We start from the raw sequence: 9,766 nt of genomic DNA, 5'->3' as shown, positions 1-9,766 counted from the left end.
AAAAAAAAAAAAAAAGTAAGAGTAAGGCAGTTTTCTCAACTGTCAGTCCCTGTGAGCCGAACAGTTCCCAGTCACCTGCAGTACCAAACTAGCTTCACCCCGCCGCCACGCGCCCGGCCCGGAAGCCCTTTGAGAAGGGTGAGGCAGGAGGCGGCTGCGTCATCCCTTACGCCGCTGGCGTTGGGTGCGCGGGCGCTACGGCAGCGGAGGAGGAAGAAATGCGGATTGTTGGCAGTTTAAAAAGAAAAAAAAATCAGCTTGCCCTTTCCCTTCTCATCATCTGGGAGGTTTCGCTCTGATGCGCCTCCCGATTTAGTTTTGAGGGATTTTTTTTAACTGATCCAAGTGAAATCTTCCACTGTCGGAAGACACAACTCTTTCTCTTCCCTAAAGAGCTCCAAGTCGGTTAGTGCAGTCAAGAGCCACGCGCGGGAACGGTTTTAGGCCCCATTCTTGACACACCGTTTGCTGGCTGGAGGCCGGGGCGAGGGCCCCAGGCGGTCCGCGACTTCCCGAAGCTCGTCGCCGAGATTTCGGTGTTGGCTGAACAGAGGTGAGGAGACGCAACGCTGCCAAACGTAGTTAAGCGCTGCTGCGAGCCGTCCTTTCTTCACTCCAGGTGTGAGAGAGCAGTGATTTCTCCCGCTACGGAGTACCCGAAGCAGCCACCCATCCTGTTCACGCCGTATTTCTTCTACCCTATATAAATTCTACGGTTTTTTAGCTTTTAACTATTTTTACAATGAACTCCTCTGCTCGCTTGAGGAAAACAACCCCAGCTTTTCTGCAGTGGCACAGCCAGCCGCTGTTTTCCCAACACACCGATTTCTTTGCAGGCTAATAACGCGGGAGTGGCTTTTCCAGAGGCGTTTAGAAATGCCTCAGAGCTAGGGAGTGAAAACTAACGCCCCAAAGGTGGACTGCTAACGTGCCTCGTTGCATGCTTCTACCTGCTGGACCCACCTGCAGCCACGGGCTACCTTTTTTTTTTGGGAAGTCAGAAAGCGTAAAGGGAAAATCCATGGATAGGACTGGGGACAGATGTACTGACACTGTGTAAAAAGGGAGAAAAATCAGGTAAGTAGAAATGTTCTGGGTTTTTGTTTGGTGGTTGGTTTTTTTTTTTTTAATTAGCAGAGTTTAACAATCAAAACTGCTCTGAAACCCCATTTCTTCGGTGACTCTGCAGCAGACGTGCTGTGGTGCGGCAGCTATCGCGACTGAACGAGCCCAGCTGCTGCTGCTCTTTCCTCTTTACCGGTTTGCTTCCGGGCTGGCTGGAAGCGGGTGCACAGCTGCCAGCAGCAGAACGGGAGAGGGGGCAGGGCTCAGGCCAAACGCTGACGCAGGTCCCACCGCCGACAGGCTCAGCAGCAATCTAACAATGCGTTTTCCAGCTGGGATGGTGAGGTGTCCTCTTCAAGTGTGCCGTTTCTCAAACTGTAGTACCATAAACTGCATTCCCAATCTTCCAGAGGTATTTCTGACATGTTAACAGTTGGTTTCTTCTACCTTTTGGCTCGATTCTCAAGATTTTATTGAGGCAGAAAACCCAATCAACTAAACCTGGATTTTTTTTCCCCTCAGTAAAAGACTTCAGGCTTGACCTCTACATCAGTAAAACAGTCACCATCCAGAAAAATCAGACTGCTCAGGTAGAGGCTGGTGCAGCTCGCTTCGATCCTTGTCCTCGCGGTACTGGAATATGTCAGTATTGTGTTAAAAATCCTGCTCCTGAAGAGAAACAGCTCGGGAAAGCCAAGCTCCCTGCAGCCCCGCTTCGCTCTTCCTGTGCCAAGGGGGGGGGCAGTTCTATTCCTCCCGCAGGAATCTGACCAGCGGAACAAAAGCTCGGCAGCCACGGCAGGGCAGCCGCGGTCTCCCCTCTCTCAGAGGTTTCGTCGTCGTCCCAGGGTGGCTCGTCACAAACTACGGTCCCTCAAAGCCCCCGTCAGCGAGTCCTTCCGGCGCGGGCGACTTCGGGGATGCTTTTTCTGCGTGGGTGGTGTGAATCAGAACGGCTCCAGGGCCGGCTCGTGGGAAGAGCCCGCACCAGAGCCTCCAGAGGAGGCCCCTTCCCAGCGCTTCCTCGCATCCAAGTGCCAGCGACGGGGAGAGGCGGCCTCCGCAAGGCGAGTGCCACCAGCCCATCCGGAGCAGGCACCTTCCCTGGCATCCCATGGCTGAAGGCACGTCGCTGCTGCGGCCTGCGTTCCACAGCCGCAGGAGAACAACCCTTTGCAAAGTAAGAAAGCATCTAAAAAAGACACGTAGGGTTAGAAACAGCCCACCTCCTGCTCGCAAACCCTCGAGAACCCCGAGGACAAGGGCGGAGAACGTTCCATGAGGACGATGGATGACCTCATCGGCTGAAGTCTCATAACCAATTTGAAATTCCAGTGTCCTAAGGCACAATTAATTTGATTGATGAAGACTGTAACATTCCCATCCCCACTGCCCGAGGAACAGATGTACGAGTTGACTGCTGAGAGGGAAGAGAAGCAGCACCTGTTTATGTGGACAAACGCTGAAAACAGGGAGGGCGGAGGGGCCGCAGGCGTTGTGGGGCTGCGGTGATGCGGGCGTCGGTTGGAGCCAGCACGGCCCAAGCACCTCACCTGCAGGTACTACGTCTGGGCTTGCGTTTTCAAGGTGAAGAGCCAAATTCACCACAGAGGCTGAGAAGGAAGACAGTTGGAAGATTTGGGGCTTTTGTGGAAAAGCAGGCTAAAACATGGTAATAACCTGTTCCCCAGAGAAACGCCCGCAGTGCTCCACAGCCCTGGCCAGGCACTCGAGAAGAGCAAGGAGGCAAACGGCCGGAAGCTGAGGGATACGCTGGTTTCATTTGGCCTGGAGCAGCAGGGAGCCCTCCCCCCGAACCGTGCCGCCCCGCACAGAGCGACAGTTGTGAGGAGGGCTCCAAGCGACCGCTCGCTGGCTCCCCAGGCTGATTGTGAAGGGAACACCACACACAACACCGCTGTTAGCTGTATTTTGTCCTTTTTGGGTTCGGGTTTTTTTCCGTAACACTCATAAACCTTAAAAATCGAAATATTCTGTTCATAAAACCTTAAGGGGATATTTTAAAGGACCTAAAAGCACGTTTGTTTTGTCCACAGATGGAACACCGGGGTAGCTGAAGACTGAACCTGTAGTGGAGTGTTAGTCAGCTGTAAACTGTAGGAGACGTGTGCATTTGACACCGACGGGATACGCGAGGGACGAGTCCGCGTCATTCCAACTCCGATAAAGTGCACGGCCGTCGGAATTCCTGTCCCCGCTCGTGGAGCCATTTATTGGATACTGCAAAGACATCAAAGGTATTTCATCACTGCACCTGGTTAAGCTCGTGCTTCCGCTTAAGCCGAGTGCGGGCTAGCGGCAGCTTTCCCTCGAGCACAGGGTTATCCTTATTTTTTAGGTGTGTTTTAACACATACACGAAGGGAAAAGCCTTCCAGTAAACTGCAAAACTACAAAATACTATCAAGGTAGATATAGTATTCCATATATTTGTATCTATAATAATACATACTACTGTATATAGTATATTTAACATACAATATGGAGAGATATATGAAGACATAAAGCCATATTTCTTTATAAAGGACCTCATTTCTGGCTGCTTTTTTATCCCACCACGAAGCCCAAAGGAAAAAGCACACCAAGACGACCCGCCACCAAGCCCCAGAGCTCCGGGACGCAGGCGGGGAGGACAAGGTACTCACCCCATTTGTTTCCAACTAGTACTGGGCAGGCGGCGTGCCGCGTGCTGTAGTCTCCCTCTCCGCTTGGAAAGAGGTTGTACCAGAACACAGCTGTTCCCTGGAAAGTGAAGTGGGAACCCTCAGCGATTTGCGCCGCGTGACACGCGCTTTCACACCAACTTACTTCAGGATAAGGCGAAGGGATGTGGATTTGTACTTCACGTGTTTCTTGTGCAGCAAAAGCTCTTTTCCGTATTCTAACATTTGCTCCCCCTAGGAACGCGTCTCCTTTGACTCGTTCTCTGTGTATAGACCTGTTAATTCATTTTTTTTAAACTCTAATTTCATTCAACCAGTTTCAGAAGCAACACAACTTACGAAGGATGAGCGGCAGGCCCGCAGAGACAGACCTCACTCGTGACCCTTCTGAGGGGAAAATCCATAGCAGGAACACACAGATTTCGGGGAGAATTCCCTACGGCGCCTCGAGACTAAACCTCTGTATGGATTTGAGTATTTCCAAAACGCTCTTTGAAGTACTGCAGGGACCTGCAACGTCCCAGCATTACAAGCCCTTCAGTCCAGGCTGTAACTGCGTGTTAACGGGCAGCACCTGACGGCGCCATCACCGTCACGCCGCCGGTCGCTTCACTGAACTGTAAGCACCTCCGTGCTCTAATCTTCTTTATGTAACCCCTTTCAAAGCTGCTTTTTCAGCGTTCAAATACACATCTGTTGTATTTCTGAGTAGGCGGATAGGAGTGGGTAAAAACCCCGCTTACCTTTTTAGGCCAAACACTGGCTCCTACTTCAGGAAAGACAGTAGCTCCCCCTGCTGACACGTCGCTCATCTGGAGAGGAGAAGAGGCACAGGTAAGCTGCAAACTCGTGTCACGTTTTAGTGGGAAAGAATCGGGTTATTGGACAACTTCATTTCCACCTCGCGGTTAGTGAGCAGAGGCTGCGTGACGAACAGCCTGGAGGTTGTCCCAAGCGCAACAGCCAGCCTGGTCCCCGGGTGTTACACCCTCGGAGGATTTGGTGGCGAGCGTGTTACGCACACCCATGCGGAAACAAACGTGCATCCAGCTGTGGAGCCCTCAACATCAGAAGGATATAGACCAGTTGGAGTGAGTCCAGAGGAGTCCACGGAGATGCTCCGAGGGCTGGAGCCCCTCTGCCATGGGGACAGGCTGGGAGAGTTGGGCTTGTTCAGCCTGGAGAAGGGAAGGCTCTGGGGAGACCTTATAGCACCTTCCAGTGCCTGAAGGGGCTACAAGGAAGCTGGGGGGGACTTTTTACAAGGGCCTGTAGTGACCGGATGAGGGGTGACGGGTTTAAATTGAAAGTGGGGAGGTTTAGATGGGATATCAGGAAGAAGTTCTTCCTGGAGAGGGTGGGGAGGCACTGGGACAGGTTGCCCAGAGAAGCTGTGGATGCCCCATCCCTGGGAGTGTCCAAGGCCAGGCTGGATGAGGCTTGGAACAACCTGGTCTAGTGGAAGGTGTCCCTGCCCATGGCAGGGGGTTGGAACTGGATGAGCTTTAAGGTCCCTTCCAACCCAAACCATTCTGTGATTCTATGAAACACAGACAGTCAAATAATTGAAGCTGCTGCTCACCCCCAAGGATAAAACCTCCTTAAAACTACGGGGAAGAACTATTACTTATGGGTAAGAAGACGACCCGTATGTATCACCACGAAGTCAGTGCCGCCTTCGTTTGCAAGTCACTTCCGCTGAACGATTTCATTACTTTTTTTTACTGTACAGAATATGCAGCGATAGATATTTTTGGCACTAGCACGTGGCAGAAATACATCACTTACATAAAACAACCAAGTAGCAATTCTGTTGCCTGTTCCCAATTCCTTAAAAGCATCTGGCTCATCTTTCTGTGAATAAAAGCAAGCAGATTTAATAAGCATTTCATCTGGATTACTGAGGTGGCGATGACCTACAGCTGCAGCGCCGGCAGCAGACAAACGTGCAGAAAAACTAATTCAACCCCTCTGTTCGGAGGGAGGGGCGAATGCCATACATGTATCGGTTAATTTGCGTAAACCAGGCATTTTAAAACCCTGTAGGACAGGGAAGGCATAAGCCCAGATTGCTAATGGGTAAGAACTACTGTACTGTCTGAAAACGAGTGTTTAAATCCTCTTCATGATTTAATGACACTCCCTTTTTCCCTCTTGTCCTTGGCCACAATGAGCCCACTTAGAGCTGGGAAGACGGGAGGAAGCCGAGTGCCCTCGGCAGAGCAGGAGTGTGTAAGAGGCTAACAAACCGGCCAGGAGATCAGTTTGGCTGACCAGGAGAGGCTTTTATCCCTCGACTTCCAAGAACAAAACCCCATTTGGATGGGTTACGATACCAACCTTCTGCCACACCTCCACTTTTACCTCTAGAACCCAGCCCCGGCGTTGTGTGCGCCGAAGTTGGGGCGATCATCGCTCCGGCCACCCACCCCTGTTTCCAAAGACACTGTTAACCGCCCACGGTGCTCTCAGGCACGTGCTTCCAGAGCGGGTGCCGGTTAACGGTCGGCGGCTTGGATTCACAGCGGTAAGGTTAATCTGAAGGTGTTAAATCATACGTAAGGATGCCCAGTAAATAACCAACTGAATTCAGCGGCACTGTTCCCGGCAGTCTGCAATTTAAGCTGGAATAGAAACAGGTTGGGAATTTAAATCCAGTTATAAAAAGGAGGATGGTGAGATGAAAAGACCTCGGTAGGGTCTTTCCAGTTTCAGGACCGCCCGTGCCCTGCGTGCACGTGAACTACAGCACCAGAGCACTTCATTTGCAACGTTCCTCCAGCAGCAGGCAAGATGCCCGTGTCTGGGCCCCGGGGAAAGAAAGAAGGCCTCTCTCACAGCGCAGGCCCGTGCGGTAAGCCGGCACGCGTGTTTTGCTACGCGGCCAACGCAGCCTCTCTCACAGAAAAGGGCTTTAAGCTCTCGCCCGTGCGACCACGTTTGCCTTCCTCGGCAACGCTCTGCCCTGCAGCCGCGGCTCCTGTAGCACCTTAGCCGTCGCCCACCGCGCACGGCCCGAGTGCGGGATGTACGCCAAGCTTTAGCTCTACATCCTTCAGTGATTGTAAGCAAAACGGCTTTAGAGTAAAGCTCAAGCCCTTCACTGTTAAGGGCCATCAGTCATCTCCTCAGATTAATTAGTTTTCAATTAGACTTTTTCTTGTGGCTCTGTACTGCCTGCAGCGTTGCTCCGTTCAGCTGGTGGTTTAGAGGGCTTTCTCCGCTAACGTGGATTAGAAAAGTCAAAGAGCTACTAAAATTTAATACACATTAAAGAATAAAAACTGCGCCCTGGCCCAGGCTTCACCAGGTGACTATCTCTCCTTCATCTCTTTTACTTGCCCGTGCAAAGTCAAAGTGGGGTTCATACTGGCCTCCCACTCCATAATTTGCCACCTGAAAGAGAGAAACACAGTGCTTGTGAAGAAGAAAAGGGGAGAGAAAACAGGACTTACCCTTCCAAAATCAAAATGAGGCTCATACTGGCCTCCTACTCCGTAGTTGGCTACCTACAGTGAAAGGAGAAGCACAAAATCCAGTAAAGCAGTATTTTATCCAGGCAAGAATTTGACTGTCACCTACAACCTTTCACTACACACAGTTTCAAAACCAAGCCATAGGAAGCGACAAGCCTCCGCCTGCCAAACCACGCTGCGTGCGGCACGCTCCTGCGGGTTTAGTCACAGAGCTCTGCCTTCGCAGAGCCAGAACCCAGCTCTGCCTCCACAGCTCCCGACCAGCCACCAGCTCCCAGCAAAGCTGCAGCTGCACCCTCCGTTCCCCGGGGGTCAGCTTTCCTTGGAAGCTCCGCTGTCTGACCCCAGCTGAACACTAAAGGCGTTCTCCCGTTCCCGAGTGCCTGCTGCCCTCTGATCCAATGACTGTCAGGTCACAGAAGGTCACATCAAACTCCTGAAGACCCAGACAGCCCCAGGCTCCACGGCGGCCCAAGATGTTTGGCTAGAGGAGCAGCAGCACATCCAAGAGCAGCACTGCAAGACGCAGCGTACTCTAGGTAAGGAATCCACTACTTCCCCAGGGTAGAAAGTATTTTTCTTCTCTAGAAACTTTCCAGGCTATAATCTCTTCAAAATAGGTCATGGCACTTTCACGTCGCTCAAGTTTAAATCACTTTTTGGTCTCCATAGCAACAAAGAGGATCCGCTGTCCTTTTTTGCTGGCTGATTTTTATTTTTCATTTCTTCTGTGTTTTCATAACCTCAATTTTCAACCAGCTGCTCGGGCATTTTATCATCGGGAGCCTTGGAGGAATAGCACAGCAGCACAAGCGCTTTCAGGAACCGCTTTCTAGGCACTAACCCTTCCTCGGAAGCGGTGAAGCCACCGTTCAAAGCCTCCCGCAAACGACTAAAAGCAAGTATTTCTAAAACAAAGCTTCTTCAGGCTACGCGTACAGACCGTCTTTCCCACGCTACAGAGACGTAAGGATGGGATGACAAATCCGAAGCACCATTCTCTCCCCCTTTCCTGAAGCTAAGCTTTTCACTGCCACCACAGCACCAAAGTTGGACGCTGCAGCAGCAAAACTCCGTTTTATTAGGATAAATAAGGAATAAATAAGGAATATTAGGCTAAATACAAGGAATTACACATCCCCTTCAACAACCATCAGTTGAAGGGCGAGTTGAAGGGTGAGTTTCAGTTCTCACACTTTCCCTCCAGCAACGGAAAGCCGTTTCACCCTACAGCGAGCGCTGCTCCGCAAAGAGGGAAAGTCCCACTCAGGCTTCCCACTTCCTGGAATCAAACCAGCCATGGAATTCCCTGCCCCTGGGGCTGACCGAGCTGTTGCGGGCACCTCCCCACCCACCCGCGCCAGCACGGTGCTGCCCGCAGAGCCACCCGAAACGCAACGCCGGCTTGCCGTTTCCCGTCAGGCCCGTCGTAACGCTCACCTGTAGCTCCTCCGCTGTGGAGACGTCGAGTCCTGTCAGGTCCTGTATCCTTGTGTTAATGCGAGACACCACAGGGCTTTCGTATCCCGACAGCCAAGCACTACGGGGGGGGCGCACACAGAGTAAAATTAATAAAATACGGTCGGAGCAGGCAGTAGGGATCTTCTTTTTAAAGCATCTGCCTCCCAAATCACAGCTTTTCAGCTAAACCCGCTGCATTTACAACAGCTGGCAAACCAGCCAGCAGAGAAAGGGATGGCCAGGGGGATCGCTGCCTGCACCCAGACCCAGGGCGGCATTTCCCACTCCAAGCAGCTGCTCATTCGGGAAAGCCGCATCACTGGGAAGCGGCACCGTTGTCCGGCAGCAGCCCCACCGCCCAGAACGGCGTTTGGCAGGAAGGGGCACCAGCTCAGCGGGTCTCCGCTGGGCCCTTACCAGCTTGGAAGGCGGCCACGTGCTCACCGGGAAACACAGAGGCATTTCACCTCTTTACAAGGTAAACGTTTTGTTCTGTTTGAAAAAGCATCAGCTACACCCACCCACTGCCTCTTTTCCTTTTAACCGCTCAGCTGCTCACCTGCTGTGTGTTTTTCTTGCTGCTGTGCTCACCCCCCACACCTTCAGTTTACCCGCCCCTCTATTCCCTCTCTTGGCATCTGCGCTACCCTCCCCAGCCCTCCAGTCACCCTGGCCGTCCCCTGCTAGGCACTGACGTGGATGATGAGGACTTGGGGCCCACCTTTTCCACCTTCCTGCAGGAAAATGCAGACAGCTAGTTCTACCCCTTTTTTTCTAGCATCTGATTCAGCCTTTTGGGTTCCTGCTGCTTTTACAAGCCAGTCAGATGGAAATACCTATGCCCAGAGCCCAGCTGGCAGGTACATCATAGCATTTCTGCTCAAATACTTCCACATCTGTACTAAATTAAGGTTTTCTTTCAGTTAAGAGATTGTATTTAAAAAAAAAAAAACAAACACACCACCAAAACACTTAGCATGGGAGGAACAGTAGCATGACACGTGACACAAGGCACTGACACAGGTTACAGAAACTCTACGAGCATTTTTTTTTTTGTTTTTTTTTTTTTTGTTTAACTGAG

At 51.6% G+C, this 9,766-nt stretch overlaps 1 protein-coding gene across 2 annotated transcripts in view; it reads right to left on the bottom strand.

The window, feature by feature from the left end:
- Positions 1-2,948: 2,948 nt before the first annotated feature.
- P4HA1 (prolyl 4-hydroxylase, alpha polypeptide I) overlaps positions 2,949-9,766 on the bottom strand; it is a 23,589-nt gene continuing 16,771 nt past the window's right edge. The window contains exons 9-14 of one of the 2 annotated variants that reach the window (XM_010152085.1): positions 8,665-8,764; positions 7,204-7,257; positions 5,537-5,602; positions 4,492-4,560; positions 3,731-3,827; positions 2,949-3,306 (exon numbers count right to left, since the gene is read on the bottom strand). In XM_010152085.1, coding sequence (XP_010150387.1) covers positions 3,236-3,306; positions 3,731-3,827; positions 4,492-4,560; positions 5,537-5,602; positions 7,204-7,257; positions 8,665-8,764 — 457 coding nt within the window. In that variant the 3' untranslated portion in view covers positions 2,949-3,235. The remainder of the gene's footprint in view (positions 3,307-3,730; positions 3,828-4,491; positions 4,561-5,536; positions 5,603-7,203; positions 7,258-8,664; positions 8,765-9,766) is intronic. The other variant, XM_010152077.1, reaches the window with a different exon arrangement.

Source organism: Eurypyga helias, unplaced genomic scaffold, assembly GCF_000690775.1.
Source record: "Eurypyga helias isolate BGI_N326 unplaced genomic scaffold, ASM69077v1 scaffold7800, whole genome shotgun sequence".
NCBI classification, from domain to species: Eukaryota; Metazoa; Chordata; class Aves; order Eurypygiformes; family Eurypygidae; genus Eurypyga; species Eurypyga helias.
The sequence above is the reverse complement of the archived record's forward strand: the minus strand, read 5'-3'. Positions and strand labels throughout refer to the sequence as shown.